The following is a 17,188-nucleotide window of genomic DNA, read 5'->3' as shown; positions in this document are numbered from 1 at the left end:
CAAAATACACACTGACAGGGGAATTATACATTTACTGTACGTTTTATGGCTTATTCATAGGTGTACTTCTATAAACACATAAAGAGGAAGGCCAAGCATTATTCAAATAATGTAAAAAAAAACTAATATGGCCAGATCAGTGTAATTACTATTACTGCAGTCGCTGGTGCAATATTTTTTAAGGGCTAACATGTCAACACTTATTTTTGCTCCCAGTTTCTATTTTTGTTGTTATTACTATTAGGCTATACCATTGCTATTACTATTTCTATTACTACCACTGCTGGTGGCAATAACAAATATCTTCTTCTCAATTAAATAATACAATTTAAAACCCTATTGAAAGTTTAAAAAAAGAAAGAGGGTAACTAAGTAAATTTAGTAAAGCATTAAGTAGCCTTAATGGATTTGCATGAGTATTTGTTTTCTTTTAAGTTGCCTTTTTTAAGCCACAGTCAGAGAACACGTGGGAGAACAAACCTTTATTTTGAAGTCACTGTCTGTATTTCCGGTGTTAACCTCTTTGGCGGACTTGGCATGATTTGTATTTTCTGAAGCATTTTCACCGCTTGGAGTTCTGTTAGACACCCAGTCTGGAGTCGTTGCACTTTGCTCAGTCTACCAACACTACACTAACATGTTCTCAGCTTCGTGTCGACTATCTATGGCTCCACAACTACTTCGTTAGCTTCGCTAGCCGCTAACGAGAGCAACCGTGAACTGCACCTCGGCCACGGAATGCCTCGGAGAAAGAAAAACGGCCAGAGTCCGGCCAGGCACACCGGCGGGCCTCCAGAGGGGGAAGGTGTAGTCCACAGCACGGGTTATGATGGTGCTGGGACAAACAACTTTCCACCACAGATCTCAATCTCCAGTGCTGACAAGGAGGAAATGGTCAAAAGTATGAAGGAGATGTTCTCACACCTGGACCGTGAAGTTATTTACATCGTGCTGTCAGAGTGTGATTTTAAAGGTAGCACAACACACGGAAGCCCAGCTGTCATACCTGCTCTGTCACTCTTCACAATGGTATTTGTTTTGACTTGGGCTAACCAGTTAGCAGCGTAGCTTTTTAGCCGTGCTGATAAGACCAGTGGGCTTTACTACACTGGATTCCATCACAGCGGAGGCCCTACGTCCCTACAGACTCGGAGTTTAATCTACAGCTGTAGATTGCTTTCTATTGCTTCACCTACGTACATACTTTCACCTGTTTAGAGACGTGAAATGCCACTGCGTCTTGTAGTATCACTGACAGATCAGATTTCAGTTATATAATGAAAACTAAAAGCAGAGATGTGGTAGTGATAATGAAAGTAACGTAAGGCAAAGTTGCCATGGTTGTTGTGATGTTTTTTTATTCTTAGAATTTTAACTCTTCCGTTTTATCTGTGCAAACAGTGCCAATGCAGTTTAAGCACTGAGACTCATGAACTGTGGAGGTTTACTGCTTCCCTTATGCTTCTTTTTGCTGTTCCCTGTTAGAGTTTAAATCATGAACTGTAGATTGTTTACAGTTTCACTCATGTCTCTCTTTGGTGTTTCTTGTCATAGCTGAAAATGCAATGGACTCCCTCTTGGAGCTGTCTGTGGCTGCAGAAAAAGCAGCCCCTATCCCTCCTCCACTTTCTGGATTTGAGCGCACAGCTGCAGCCTTGCTCAGCCCACATCACTTGTCAGAACCAAGACCAGACCCACACTCCTCCAGACCATTGCAACATCCCTCCTCCCCTCCACCCTCTTACCTACAGACAGATGAACTGGATCTGGTTGTTGACCAAGAGCTGAATACACTAACAGCAGAGCAAGATGTTAATAATATGTCCCTGTCCTCCTTTCCCCCACCACCTTTCACTCAGCAAGCTCTCCCTGAACTTCTCCAGACCAGTATGGAGCTTGGATCCCGAGGGCCCTCTGCTCAGCAGCCAAGAGGCTCAATAGAGCATGTGTCTGGTGCTTCCTCTCCACTTGACCAGCTCAGCACTTGGAAAGACCAGGTTCAGCAATCTGTGGTGGATTTCTCACACCTGATGAGAGAAACATGTACAGACCAACCAAAACCTCCTCCAGACCTGGCAGCTTCAGGGCGCCCATCAGCTTTCCAAGTTTATAAAAAACAAAACCCCTCACATGCCTTTTCAGAGAGTTCTGGACTTACACATACTGACGTGATAACTGGAGGAGCAAGAGCTAAGGCGAACATGCTAAATGTTGAGCCACCTGGCTTTGTGTCCTCATCTTGGAACCTGGAGGCACCAGCATTTTCTCACCATATCCATGGAAACCAGGGGCCAGCATTCATTACCCCAATGGCTCATACACAACCGTACTGGACCAGCCAACATAGGCATGCTTCTCCCTGGCTGACTTGTGGTCCTCCCAGTCAAGCACCTCTCAAACATTCTGCTCCTGTCCCAAGGTCTTGGACCCTTAATGCTGCTCCCCAGGTTTCTGCCAGGAGCAGCAGGCTTCATTTAGAAGGGAAGTTGCTTGTGCTGCTTCGTGGTGCTCCAGGATCTGGCAAGTCAACCATGGCAAGGTCATAATGTTTTTATTTGTCGTTATGCTCGATTGCAGTATATGTAAATGTTGTTGTTTTTGTAATAATTCTCACTTCCAGAAGAGGGAGACAAAAGATGCTCACTGTAAATTTAAATGACTTTAATACAAGAAACCTTTAAAACCTTTCAAAATACAAACTAGATCAAATATGTAATTGTTGAGATTATTTAACAAACATGTTTTCCATTAGGTCGTAAACTACTACAGCAATCACAAAAATGTGAAATGGAAGCGGTTTTCATGTGTGTGTCTGTAGGGCCTTGTTAGAGCATAACCCTGGTGGAGTTATACTAAGCACTGATGACTACTTCATTCGCAATGGACAATACCTGTTTGATCCCACCGTCCTGGGGGAGGCCCATGAGTGGAATCATAAACGAGGTAAATAACAACAATATAAAGTTGTAGTGGAGTAACAAGTGAAGAATTAATTATGATTTTTTTTTTTTTGGGGGGGGGGGGCATTTTTTTTATCTTAAATGATTGTCAGTGTTTTGCTTTTAAGTGCTGTATTGTGACCTCAGCTGCAGTCAAACAAAAATATATTGTCTTGTGCCAACTTTGCCCTACAGCCAAGGAGGCTTTTGAGAGAGGTACTAATCCAATCATCATTGACAACACCAACATGCAGGGCTGGGAGATGAAACCCTATGTGGCTCAGGTCAGTCATCTTAGCAGAAATGCACAAGTGTCCAACTAACTCTGCTGCTAAGAGTTGTATTATACTGTCAGAGTAAAATAAAAAAATATATTGATATAATTAGAGCTTGTTATAACTGTCACAATGTGTTATAATGCTTGTTATAACTGAATATAACATAGTAAACATAACTTTGCTGTGATCTGCAAGCACTGATTGGTTTCTTTGTCCTTGTAGGCACTGAAACATGGATATAAGGTTCTGTTCAGAGAGCCGGACACTTGGTGGAAGAACAAGGCCAGAGAACTGGGGAGGTGAGAAACATGGAAGAGTTACAGTGATGTCTGGAGTAGAATCATGTAGAATATAAACTGAATGTGTTTTTATGGCAGAGAAGCATTGGCAGGGGGTAGGCAGTGTTTCATCGTTAAAGCACTGCCACATTGTGTGTAGGTTTTGTTTCTATGAGAACTATGTCACAACGTCAACAACAACATCCAGTGTCTGGCTGATGTGCTTCCACAAATGGGCTTTTCTCACACATGGCCAGAACAAGCTTTCCCTCCATGCTTTGTCTCACCACATGTTCATAGTTTGAAGGAAGGATTACAGTGACATCATAATTGTGTCCATTAATTTAGGTTCTGTGTTTTTTTGTTTGTCCAAATACAGGCGTAGCACACATAATATACCAGTGGAAAAAATCCGGCGCATGTTGGATGGATATGAGCGCTTTGTCTCCGTCCAGTCTATTATGGGTTCACAGATGCCTGAGGGGAAACAGCGCCTCCTCCTGGAAAACAAAAGCTTACAGTGAGTTTTAGTCTGGGTAGATCTGACCTGATTTCATCTGTTTGTCTGTCTGACTCACACAACAAGGAGGAGGATTTCTATTTAAAAATCAATGTGAATATTCTATCTATATATTTATAAGTAATTTAAAACGTAGACTAGATTAGACAATGCAGGATTCTAAAACTTTGGAATTCTAGATGGCATATATTCAGTAGATTTTTCCATTTATCTAATACTGTAATAATAATAATTCTGCTTTTTATAACACACAGAAAAATTCACGATGTTTCATTCATTTCATTCATGAAATTTACGATGTTTAAAAAGACAGAAATTCACATATAAACAGTTGTTCTATGAATGTATCATCAGTTTTACTAACTTTAGATATAAATATATATATATAAAATTACTATTATTATTATTTTTCAGGCAAGTGTCTACTGGAACTCCTTGTCCAGACCTTGTCGGTCAGCCTGGACTAATTGAGAATTTTAAGGAATCCCAACCTCAGATGTTTTCCTCACTCCCTGATGTGTCATCTGTTGGGCGTTCTGAAGATGCAGGAACACTTAAGGACAGTAACCATAAATCCTCAGAGTCGCTCAATTTCCCACTCAGTGGAACTGGAAGACCTGTTGACACCCTCAGTGATTCCAATTGGGATGATGATATCGATTTAGGGGACTTAGATTCTGAGCTGGACACCCAGGTAGAGATGTATCCTCCAGTAGGAAACCAGAGAATCCCAGATTGTGTTGTGGAGTCTGTGATGAATGATGATCACTGTGAAGAAGAAGCACCCGTAGCTTTTTGTGAATCCATTGGACAAAGAGTGAGGAGAGAAAGACCAAGCAGGAGGTCTGGTTTTGATAGGATGGAGCGTGTGGATCTGGTGAAAGATACTAACCAGTCAGACAATGAGGAAAAGGACCAAGAACATAGGGAAGGGGAAAAGACTGAGAAGTACACGGAAGAGAAGACTTTGAATTTTGTGGGAGATTGGCCATGTGAAGAGTCTCTCCAACAGCGACAAGTAAGGAGTAAACAGCATAAAGAAGTGGATAGGAAGGATGAAGGTGCCTCTCAAGAATCCAATAATCCAGAAAACACAACATGTGTGCAGTTGGGCCCTGGTGTAACAGAGTTTCAGAAACTTCTTGATCTTATCCAGACTGGTGTAGCCCCAGTTCAGTCTGACTCCTGTTGTTCAGACTCTCTTTCTCCAAATTCTGGAGACAAGAATGAGGATGAGGCAGGTCAGGCATCCCAGGGCAGTACATCTAGCAGTGATGAAAGAGAGCCAAACATAACCAGGGGTGACAGTAGCAGAGGTGAGTTACCTGACTGTGTGTTAGACTGGAAAGCAGCTGACTCCGTGGAAGTAAATGTGTGCTCTGATAGTGCAGATTGCTACAGTACTGAAGGTGGTACTGCCACAAATTTGAAAAATAATTCCAAAGAGACTAAAACATCTGAGGCTGATGATAGCAATATTAGTGAGACATGTCATAGCCCTGTGTGTGACAGCTCTGTGGAAACAGAAAGTAGTGTTTTCAGTGGCAGCAGTCAGGAGAGAAAGCAGCGGCAGAGTCGTAGATCAGGGAAGCAGTGCAAGCTAGCCCTCACCTTCACTCAAAACTGCCCTTTAGATTCTCCCAGTGCACCAAGTCAAAACTCAGTCAGCGACACAGATGTCAAACCTGACTTCCATCCTGACTGTAACCTCAGTCCTGATCTTAAGACTAACCTTGACCTGTTCCCTGAGTCCAAATCTGATGCTCACCTGTTGCCACCTACGCCTCTTGATCTGGCAGAAGCTGGCTGCTCCACTCAGACTGAACCTCAAGACTTTGGACTCCTTTGGCGTCTGAATCGTTTGGACAATTCTGATGATACTGTTGTGACTGCAGGCAATTATTCAAATAAAATCACAGTCATGTCTGGTGATGCTTCTCGGTTTGTGCCAACAACCTCCACTGTAACTGCAGCAGCTGCAGTTCACCCGTCCAACCACAGAGAGGTTCCCTACCGTGTAGTACATGAAAAAGGCACACAGGTGGAAGAGAAAGATCTTGGACTACCTCAAGACCGACTTGAAAGTCTGCAAATTCTCAGCCGTCATTTTAGACAGGTTAGTTTTGACACTTTAGAAGATCTGTATGACAAATGCCATCAGGACTTAGAATGGACCACCAACCTACTATTGGACTCTGGAGAGAAGTTCTTCAGAGAGCAGGATGGTGGAATTGATGAAGACTTCCAAAATCCATCCAATATGTGTGTCACTTTAGATGAGGCTGCAGGGACAAGTTTATGTCCTAACATATTTAACGAGCAACATGAAGATCAGACAAAGGGAAAGCCAGCTGGAATGGAGGAGTCAATAGTCAAAACGGTACATGAATCACATGATGAGACGGCCAATAAAAGTGCAGGTGCAGCTGTTCATAGTACAAGCAAAGAGCAGCCTGAGACAGACTTCTCAGGCAAAAAATCTCCTCAGACAGAATGTAGTCTACTACCTAAGGTTGTAAAGGAAGGACAGAAATGTGATAACGCTCAGCACAATGTGTTATCATATCCTGATCTTGAAATTGAAGCTTTGGGTGGTAGTTTTGACAAAGAAGTAATTATAGAAGAATCAAGAATTGAGATTGAGGACGATGACATTTCCAGCATGGAGGAGGTCAACCGTCTGCTACTAGAGGACATGGAGACAGAGGAAAGGAAGAGGAAGAAGAGAGACAAACACTTGGATATTCTGAGCGTGGAGCTGAAACTTCCCACAGAGCTGGCCCTGCAGCTAACTGAACTATTTGGTCCTGTTGGAGTAGATCCAGGTATGAACACGCAGAGGAGCTGTGTCCAAAATCACCTATGCATTCACTATACTGTTCTCACCACGTGTGGAGTTTGTTGTAGGGGGCTATGTAGCTCATCTGCAAAATGAAAAAAAAAACATTTATGTATGCATCGTTTTCTTTGCACTGTTAACTGGTGTTGCACAATTAAAATATGCAGCATTGCTGGCAAGAAGGAAAAAATATTAAGTGCAATGCCTGATGGTACATAGTGCTATTAATGAAGTCCACAATATAGAATTTGATTATGTCTCACTACACATTTGGTCAGTACTGCAAAATGAAAAACAAACTGTGTGGTGGACCATATTGTGAATAAGAGATCATTTTGGACAAAATCATACAGAGCTCCTTGGTTTAATATTCTGTATGTTGATCTGATTGAGACACGTTACTTAGTCTGCCCTGTGTGGTTGCATTGTTTTTAGGAATGTGCTCTGCTGAAGACAACACAGTGCAGATGGATCTGAATCTGGCTAAACTGCTCCACCAGAAGTGGAAGGAAACCATCCAGGTGTGATAAGTATGACAGCAGTATTTGGCAGATACTAAGATGCAGTTTCTACTTGGGGTACCTGACTTCTGACTTGTATTTTAGGAGAGACAAAGACAAGAAGCTCTGTCCTTTCATCTGCTACAGGAAAGTGAGTTATCACACACACAAACATACTCATACATGAAATACATGATATACGTTATTATATATTTTAGTCACTATTAAATGTCTACTTTTTGAATGACTAGGTTCAGTGCACTGGGGTGATTCACAGGCAGCCAAAGCTGGGCCACCAGACCAGAAACAGCTGGCAAATTTCTTGATGAGTCCAGATGGGTACACATCTTTGGATGGCCAGTCAGAGGCATGTGGTCCAATGCCATTCATGGACCACTGGAATGTGTCCCGTACACATGTTTCTCTGAGAGATATTATAAAGGAAGAACAGATGTTGCAGGAGAATGTGGAGAAGGTAAAAAACACCCTTACCAAGCCCTCTCTCCTTGGTTCTTCCTGTTTTTCCTAACATCAGTACGATCCTCTCCCTCAGACCAGACAAAGTCGTGCAGACCTCGACAGGCGGGATGGAGCCACTCTACTGAAAGAGAACCAACTGTACTCGCTCTTCCCGACCATAGACAGGCATTTTCTCCTGGAAATCTTCAGAGATCACAAGTGAGCAAACAGCTATGAAATTGTATTACCTTTTTGTTGTGAGATACCATGTGAAAAATATTATCTGTGCCCATTCTGAGTTTAAATATTGTAAACAAGTAAAATGTTCTGCTTTGTTGTGTGTTTATCATTGTGTAGTTACAGTCTGACTCAGACAGAACAGTTTCTTCGCTCTCTGCTGGATGAGGAGCCTGTGAAGATGGTGGTTGCTCCAGCAGTTCCTCTGTCTGATCACCACAGAGCAGCCAGCAAGGAGAGGGAAAAGGTATTCACAACACATAGCGAGGTTGAACCACTTCTTATTTTTTTTGTCTCTGATGTAAATAGTGTACTTCATTTTGTCATAGTTATTTGTGTGTCTTCACCTTTATGTATTTTTTTCCCTTTTTAAATTTAAATTTGCTGTCTACTTTACTATTTACTGTCCCCATCTCGATTTAGCTGTCTTTATCACTGCTTTTCTTCAAAATTCGTCAGAAGCAAAATCCTCAGAAATCAGCTGTACCAGACTATCAGGATACAGAGGATCCCGAGTATGAAGACTTCAGAGCTGAGGCCAGACTCCAGAGGAGCCGCCAGCTCGAAAGCTTCGCTAAGGCTGCAGAGGCCTACAAGCAGGGGCGCAGAGAAGTGGCCTCATTTTACGCACAGCAGGTAAATTACTTGAACATACTACATATAAGAATGTTTTTTTTTCATCCCTGCTTCGTATGTTGTATGCTAAGTTGTGTATGTGTATGGTAGCTCTGTCGTAAGCAGTTGTGGGACATGTAGTACATGTAGTCAAGTCTTGAACTTCACTATTCAGCATGTTGTTTTTAGGGACACATGCATGGCCAGCGTATGCATGAGGCCAATGACCGTGCAGCTGCTCAGATTTTTGAGAAGATCAATGCATCGCTGCTGCCCCGCAACATCCTGGACCTCCACGGGCTACATGTGGATGAGGCACTGGAGCATCTGGCCAAGGTCTTACAGGACAAAACCACAGGTACCTACACATGCATACAACTCTTAAAAAAGGCACAGCTGGGATATTTGGGAGTTGGTTTATAGAGGTAAAAAGGTGTAAATGTGAAGGCAGGTAAAAAGATTGTGACATCTTTGTATCATCTTGCTCTGGCACTCGTCGCTTCTCTCACTTGTCAGGTGTCAAACATCACACAAGCTTTGTGGCTCTTGTGTCTAAATGAAGCTGAACAGGCACAAGTTCCGCACTGTTCTCCTTATCAGCTTGCAGTGCAAGACTCTCAGCTGTGGCAGCTTTTTACTTAAAATATATGCCAAATACCTCAGCTCGGTCTTCCGTACAAGTATTCAGAAAGCCTAGTATACAGTTATGAAGTCCACAATGACTATTTAAGAAAATGTGTTAGATTTGTGGGTTGAGCAGCAGATGATGCATTTTAATACACCTGGTGAAATTTTGCTGGCAAATGAATGAGCTCTGGAATCTGGCTGCATGAATGGAGAGGAAACATGCTTATCTACATGCAGTTACCATTGCCTAATGATACAAAGTCATGTTGATGCCGTGCCTCATTTTAACCCAGACTACACCAACACACATATGAAACATATAACCAATCAGGACACACGCACCTAACTGTTTTCTCAGACTTTGTGCACATTGCTGTTAACTGTATTTCTGTTTGTGCTTTGCTCCTCTTTGGCCTTTTTCTGGGTAGATTGTAATCAGGGTCTGTGTCGACCTCAGCTGTCTGTCATCACAGGAAGAGGGAACCACAGCCAGGGGGGCGTGGCCCGCATCCGCCCCGCAGTTATAGACTACCTCACCAACAGACACTACAGGTACACACACACAGACACACAAGTAAAAACCCATGGTAGACATGCTCATCTTCATTCACCCTCTTCTTCGATTTCTGTAGGTTCACTGAACCAAAGCCAGGTCTTGTGTTGGTGTCTTTGAAGTGAAAAGAACCTGTTTATTGGAACTAAAGCTGCTATGGAGGACAACTCTTTCCCTTATCTCTCCTTCTTCACTTCAACAATCCAGCAATGCAAAAACTATTACAGTATATATACAGGAGTATAATACTCTCAGCCTCTGTGTGTCTTACTTACAACCTCATCTGTTATATAGCCACTGGGAATGTAACGAGTCTTTTCAACTAAGGGTATTTTTAGTTCACCTGGTTCTCTTTTACATTTATGAAATGCACTGTAAAATGTATTTTATACAAAGCCAGAATATATTTATATTTTATATTTAAAATGTTTTATAGTGTACGAGTGTAAGAGTGAAATATCCCTGTTTAGCAGGCGTCAAATCGTTTTTAATCATTGGAAAACTCATGATTGAGACTCGATTTTGATTCAGTTTTTTCTTTTCAGACAGAATTTAATTGATGTATTTTACTTCCTATCTATAGAGTTTTCATAAACCAAAAGATAGAGAGCCTTATAGAACCTGGAACTCCACCAACAATCAGGAGCCAATAACCAGATTAAACACAACTTTCCAACCATAACTTTTGTTCTTCTTTGTAGCTGCTTTTGCATCACAGCACTGTACATTTACTTTATTCTTCAAACTCAGGTAATAAATGTCACATTTTCTTGTCCAAGGGCATTCGATTGTGTTCAGCCTGTTCTTTCTTGACCTGTGTGATTTTTTTTATAAGGGTGCAACAACAATATTTTTAAGTTTTCCTAATCATAAAGAATGTTTTGAAATAATTAATGAAGAGTTGTATTTTTTTATTAATTTGTTCACATTGTTTTACAGACGATATAGTGAATAAAAACTCTGACTACACTTTGATATGTGTTTGTGTGGATGAATGTAGCTTTAATATGTTGACAAATTTAGAAGTCAAATGTTTTTTTTGTGCAGTAGAAGAACTCTCTCAGCAATTTATCCACTGTGACAACATGATACTGTAAAAACCTGATTTTCCGCTGTGCTACAACATTAATATCTGGTTACATGACAAACCTTCTTAATAAACATGGCCGTTGTAGGCCTTTAAATTTGCTGTTTTAAAGCAAAACTCTTACAAATAAAGGAGTTCAAGGAGCTGGAAACTCCAGTGTCACACCTGCACACCAGGTTTGTTTTAAATTTATAAACAAATGATCTTCACACTTTTTTTTTTTACCGAGTTGAGCACCTGTACACAGACTCTATAATATGTGTAAGTCCCTCTTTTCTAATGGATAATATGTTTGTTGCTGTGCAAATACTCAAGATGCCGTAAAAACTGAACTTATATTTGATACTTTTATTGTTTTTATGTTTTCATGACTCAAGGTTCAAATCTTCTTTCTAATCTGCGCCAGCTGTGCACTCTGCTGCTGCCTAAAGCTTCATGCAAGAAGGTTCAAATCCACAACAGAGAAAAAAAATTCACATTTTAAAGCACAGCTGCTGTGGGGGAGGCGACATCTCCACGCTCCAACAAGCGGATGCATTTTACTTCTCGTACTTTCTCACTTCCCTTCCTCTGCCTACCGACCAAATATTTAAGTAGGTGCCTCTACAATTCATCTCTTCATTGGCCTGATTAATGGTAACTGTAGTAGTAGTGTGTTCAGGTGTTGGGTCCAGCAGATTTTTACTGACTAAAAAAAATATTTTGAGTTTAGCAGCTTTTTTTGGACAGCGCAGTGAAGTCTTCAGAGCTGGCATCCGCCCGTTAGGGAACTGAGAAGCTCTACAAGAACGGTAGGCCTGTCTTTTTCTCTGTACTTTATCTTTCACTTTTTCTTCGTTTTTGTGTGTGTGTGGGATGCCTTAAAGGGTTTGTCGTGTTCCAAACTGATAGTCTACTAGTAAATAAAACTTACAATTATTTTACTGTGTGCTGTGAACTTAAAAAAGATAATACAAGTCAAATTTACACTTTGCATTTCTCCCCTTTGACAGTATTGAACTACAAATTCGTCTAACTGAGAATTTAGAGTTGAATTAAGTTGAATTGTGGAAAAACCACTGATTCAGGTGTCCCATTGTCTACGTTGTGCTGGTCTTTCCATCAAGATGACTGTGTGACACTGCTGGTGGTTTTGAGGTTATCACTTTGTATTTCTGCTACTTTAATACAGATTATGTGGCAGAAATCATAAAAGATCCCCAACAGATTTTAATAAATCGTGTCAATAACATTAACAGGAATTTATTTTGCTTCTTTTCAAACTGAGTTCCTCGCTTTAATGGTCAGATGTAAGTTTGTGGTGTGTACTGAGAATTATGGCTGTTTTCTATGTAAAGCGTTACAGGAGACAGATAAGACGGGTCCTACGTGTGTGAGTTTGATCATAATGCACAGATGACAATGAACACCTTAAAGACTCAAACCTAGGGTGCTGGGTCACACCCAAACATACAAAACTTTACTTCCGTATATAATCAGGACTTTATAGTATAAAGAAAACGATACCTTTTTCATGTAAATGTAAAAACAATTCATACAGTACATTACAGTATATTGCCCTCATATTCCTGGTAGACCATGAGATCAACATAATTGTATAATTAAGGCCTATAGTGAACTGAGCAATGCCCAGTTTTTAACTGTCCTTTGTGCTAACTCATCATTTCTTCATCTTTCTTCTCAGCAAATTTCTCTTCTTCAGTAGAGAGAGGTCAGACCAGTCTGGACAGAAAGACAGTCATCACAACGATGAGAGAGAAGGCCCTGAACCCGTCCACGCTGCTGCAGAGTCTGAACTGAAGCGGGCTGAAGGAGATGGCCTAAAGGAATAAGACTTTAACCGACCCAGCTCCTGTGTATGAGAGATATCTGAGCCCATCATAAACAGACTGACTGACTGAGCATCTCTAATAATGACATTTCCAAAAAGCAGGAATCACCCGCAATGAAATCTGCCACCTGTGCACGGAAGTACAGCACACACAGAGCTATCACTGCTTTTTACTGCCTGGTGGAGCCGTCAGGAAAAGACTAAAGAACTACAAACATCTTGAGGGGTGAAATAACAGGAAGCAGCCATGGACGACATAGAGGAGATGTCAGTGAAATGTGTCCTGGTTGGGGACAGTGCAGTCGGTAAGACGGCCCTGCTGGTCCGTTTCACCTCAGAGACCTTTCCGGACACCTACAAGCCCACAGTGTTTGACAACACAGGGGTGGCGGTGTACATGGATGGGGTGCAGATCAATCTGGGCCTATGGGACACGGCGGGTAACGACAACTTTAAACAAATCAGACCGAGATCCTACCAGCAGGCTGACGTCGTTCTCATTTGCTACTCTGTGGCCAACCCAAACACCCTCGCCAGTGTCCAGCACAAGTGGATTGATGAGGTTCGAGAACACCTGCCCAAGGTGCCGGTGCTGGTTGTAGCGACCCAGACGGATCAGAGGGAGACGGGGGTGCATCGGGGCAGCTGCATCTCAGCAGTAGAGGGGAGACGTGTGGCTCGGGAAGTCCACGCTAAAGGCTATCTGGAGTGCTCTTCTCTGAGTAACCGTGGTGTACAGCAGGTGTTTGAGCACGCAGTGCGGACTGTTGTTAACCAGGCCAAGAAAGAGGCCAGGAGGCGCATGTTCAGCATAAACCACTGCAAGGTCTTTTGACCTTTCACCTTGATTTGTTGGTCATCTGAGTGTACAAAAAATAGTTTTTACTGTGCTGAGCAAACTCTGCTTGACCTTTTAGGTTCGAACTAACCTCTCCCTGAATACTCCCTATGATCAAAAAGCACATTTACAACGGACAGTAACAAGACTTCAAAATAAACCTAACAGGTGGATGTTCTGCGTTTGTGTGAGATGTAGTTTAATCTTACATGCAGCTACGACAGTAAAGGGTTTTTTTGTGAAAAGACTCTTGAACATGAAATATTTAAAGCTTTAAGTAAAGTGAAAAATAAAGTATGTTAATGTGCCAGCCTGTGGTTGCAACAGCAGAGCCTTTACTAACCAAGGGCTTGGTTTTTGTTGCAAGGAGCCATAATGGTGTGATTCACACAAAAAACTCTATTAACTCTCAAGAACTTTTTTAAAGAATGAAAAAAATGATGATGCATTGGGCTGAACATACGATATCTGAATCGTTTTTTTTTTATTTACAAAAGAATATATTTTGTAAGGAAGTAATGGTTGATAGCGGTCATAGGATTTTTTGGTGACTGCATTTTGCATATATCACTATATATATGCTGGTAACACACACACATATATTATGCTGGTAAAGGAAAAAGTGAGGTCTAAAATATTTTCAATATGAAACATTTTCTGAATTTTTCACATCTAAGATATTTTATTGTTAACAATAAAATATTTTAGACATTCATACATTAAATGAGTGTATGTGTACAGTTTTGTGATGACCGAGTGAACAAATGGGGAGGGATACTTAATCGTCAGCGATCCGTGCATGTTCTTGCTACCATTTTTGTCATATTTTAGAATAGATCGATTACATTTTTCTTTGCCCTCCACAATGATTATCTGCCTAAAATGACTCAATAATATATTTTGTCCCACACTGTAATAGGTATGTTTTAAATTTAGCATTTAGACAAATGATCCAGGGCTGCTGGATGCTACATATATGCTAATATTACTTGTTCATACTTTATTATGTCATAAACAACATTATATGAACTGGTAAACTTGTAATTAATATACATTGCCAGTACGTAATTTTTTTGAATTGATTTTTGAACATGTATTTTAATTTATGTTAATAAAGTTATGCTGCATTAAAGTGCAAAGTGCAGCAATATAAAATGTGTATTTTGGACACTTTTTTTTCTAATAAAAGATGCTCCATTGGTTTTTAGGGTAAAGGCACATGAAATCACTAAATGGACCTGTGCATCATTTTTGTTTATATATTGTTTTTTGCCTGTGGTATTTCATCTTAGACTGCTATATGAACTGTGAATAAAATATTATATCGTGTTCTTATGCATCGAAAGTTACAGATTTTTATAAAAAAAATCTACTCATCAGATTTTAGACTTGGACAGATTATTTATTTCTGTCTGATAAAGCCATCCAATTGTGTTGTTAGAGGGATGGGTGGTATGTCTGTGATGCAGCACAGATATACATTCACAGTTTAACAATTCAATTACAGTTACATCTATAAGATGATCACAAAAGAGGAAAAGAGAAAAGATGTGCTGTAGTTCAGATCACAGATTTATCAATAAACCTAATCATGAACTCATTTAGGCCAAATCCCACTTATCCTACAGACGCTTGTGTCTGAAACACTGTCTGTTGTTCAAATCTCCATCCAGCAGTTTGTTGTACATCATTGTCACGGTGTCATTGTCACGGTGTCATTGTCGACTTTGTGCGATAAATGTGTGATACTGAGTTAACAGACATGATCCATTTTCTCAGCTAGTGCAGACTGAAACAGTCAAGGACTGTAAAACACCATCTTAAACGCCTCAGGCCATACATGTCCTGAATGTAGACGATCAATAATGCGGCGTACAAGTCACGCAAGGAACCCCAGGCTGTGTTAATGTTTAAGTTGTAACTCAATGATACTAAAAGTGTTAAAAAAAGACAAATAACCAGGGAAAAAGGGCTCAGAGAAGTCTTTCCTCCCCCCTCATTTTCTCTCCCGCTCTTTCTCTACTTATCTACGTCTCATGTGGCGCTGAGAGCTGCTGAGGATGAGAGGTGCAATACACACTTTTCAAGGATACGCTGAAAAACAGCTAACCACATCCCACTGCACACATACATTATGTAGACAAACTTGTCTGTCATTGCCTTCACACATATTCAGTATCTCTGTGCACACACACACACACACACACACCTGTAATATCATCTAAACAACAGACTGACCACCTGAAAAAGACTTCATGAAAGCCTACTCTGTTGGTTTGACTTGAAAAAGGTCATGTCACTGATACTTGTATATATATATATTGTACTATAATCTTATTGTTATTGTATAAGTTTATTTAGGGCACTGAATACATGAATAACAAGAACACACTTCTTTTAGAAAACAGCCGCCATATTGAGAACATACAGTGACCGTCTAAGGGACACTAACAGCAAGTGAAACTGATTCCTTATGTAGTTCAAAACAGTATAACAGTATAAAACTATAGCTTTAAATTCTATGTATGTGTATACACAGAGATCGGAAAAGTGTGTATATATTTCCCTGTACTATTTGCATATAGTTTGGACAACGCACAGAAGTATATTGAATCTCACAATTCAAATGCCAAACGGGGTGAGGACATTTATCTCATGTACTATTCTCAGAGAACACTGTACATACAGTCCAATTATGTAGTCACATGCTCAAATATTAGAGTACATTTGTAATCGACATCATTAAAATGTACAAATAACAAAGACATCACTTTGAGAGTTCAGCATGTTTGACTCCCCACTGTTTTTCATGTCTCACTGTGTTCTATGCCACAGCCACCACAATGCTTATATCCCTCCCTTTCTATGCTCTCTCTTACTTTCTGTGTGTGTGTGTGTGTGTGTGTCTCTCTCACACACACACAACCACACACACAGGTGGTGTACAGAGCATGTAGTGAAGCCACTTCACAGTCAGCGGGTGGTGGGTGTACTTACCTTGCTTCTCAAGTGCCTCACGGGGAATAATGCAAGAAGCAGTTAAACAGGTCTGTTTCCCAGCAGACATTTTGACATGTGCTAGCTAGCAGCTGAAGAACAGGTGTAGCTGATGACATTAGCTGCAGTTCATGCTGTTTACTGTGCGTATTCTGCCTCACAGGTGCAGTGAAATTCAAGATCCAGCCATTAGCGTCAGTGGCAACACCTACCATACACCTACGAAACAAACATGTCTAAATGTGTGGCCAAAAATACAAATAATGCTAATAAACAAACAGAAATGGAGAGATGTCAGGCAGCAGCCATGAAGCCAGCTAGATTCACACAAGTTCTTAGGCATCTCTACAACAATGCTGCTTCACAGGGATGCACTGACTTGTGCTGGAAGGACTAACATACGGATGGCTAACACTGACTCCAACACCTTTCCATCCAATGTCAGTGTGACTGTGTGACAGAGATGATCCTGACACTGAACCTGCTAAATTGAATCATTATTTTATAATTTAAGTCTGTGCTTTTTCTGCTGTGACAAGTCAAAGTGACCCAGAGTGAGAAGAGAGAGCTCTGTAGCAGAGGATATGTTA

At 40.8% G+C, this 17,188-nt stretch overlaps 2 protein-coding genes across 4 annotated transcripts; both read left to right on the top strand.

Moving 5' to 3' along the window:
• The first annotated feature begins 504 nt into the window (after positions 1-504).
• Positions 505-10,820, top strand: n4bp2 (NEDD4 binding protein 2). Of its 3 annotated transcripts, none has more exons than XM_028404995.1 (16): positions 505-973; positions 1,555-2,539; positions 2,819-2,943; positions 3,135-3,223; positions 3,440-3,516; positions 3,875-4,015; positions 4,430-6,840; positions 7,290-7,375; positions 7,460-7,505; positions 7,606-7,829; positions 7,908-8,032; positions 8,171-8,297; positions 8,513-8,686; positions 8,855-9,023; positions 9,721-9,844; positions 9,925-10,820. In XM_028404995.1, exons 1-16 carry the CDS (start codon positions 739-741, stop codon positions 9,968-9,970), a joined length of 5,184 nt encoding a protein of 1,727 aa, XP_028260796.1. In that variant the 5' UTR covers positions 505-738; the 3' UTR covers positions 9,971-10,820. The 3 variants fall into 3 exon arrangements, with proteins under 3 accessions (XP_028260796.1, XP_028260788.1, XP_028260780.1); XM_028404987.1 differs by having other exon boundaries at positions 8,510-8,686; XM_028404979.1 differs by having other exon boundaries at positions 8,171-8,318; positions 8,510-8,686.
• Positions 10,821-11,472: 652 nt separating this feature from the next.
• On the top strand, positions 11,473-14,551 carry rhoh (ras homolog family member H). The gene is made up of 2 exons (XM_028404123.1): positions 11,473-11,723; positions 12,617-14,551. Exon 2 carries the CDS (start codon positions 13,011-13,013, stop codon positions 13,596-13,598), a length of 588 nt encoding a protein of 195 aa, XP_028259924.1. The 5' UTR covers positions 11,473-11,723; positions 12,617-13,010; the 3' UTR covers positions 13,599-14,551.
• Positions 14,552-17,188: the final 2,637 nt, after the last annotated feature.

This window comes from Parambassis ranga, chromosome 1 (assembly GCF_900634625.1).
Source record: "Parambassis ranga chromosome 1, fParRan2.1, whole genome shotgun sequence".
In the NCBI taxonomy this organism is placed as follows: domain Eukaryota; kingdom Metazoa; phylum Chordata; class Actinopteri; family Ambassidae; genus Parambassis; species Parambassis ranga.
Note: the sequence above shows the minus strand (reverse complement) of the source record. Positions and strands in the feature narration are given on the sequence as shown.

Bases quoted from the DNA above. Each gene is read 5' to 3' on its own strand.
- rhoh (XM_028404123.1), top strand. From the start codon at position 13,011: ATGGACGACATAGAGGAGATGTCAGTGAAATGTGTCCTGGTTGGGGAC.
- n4bp2 (XM_028404979.1), top strand. From the start codon at position 739: ATGCCTCGGAGAAAGAAAAACGGCCAGAGTCCGGCCAGGCACACCGGC. The intron at 7,506-7,605 runs GTGAGTTATCAC...TTGAATGACTAG, and splicing joins CTTTCATCTGCTACAGGAAA to GTTCAGTGCACTGGGGTGAT. The intron at 9,024-9,720 runs GTACCTACACAT...TTTTCTGGGTAG, and splicing joins CTTACAGGACAAAACCACAG to ATTGTAATCAGGGTCTGTGT.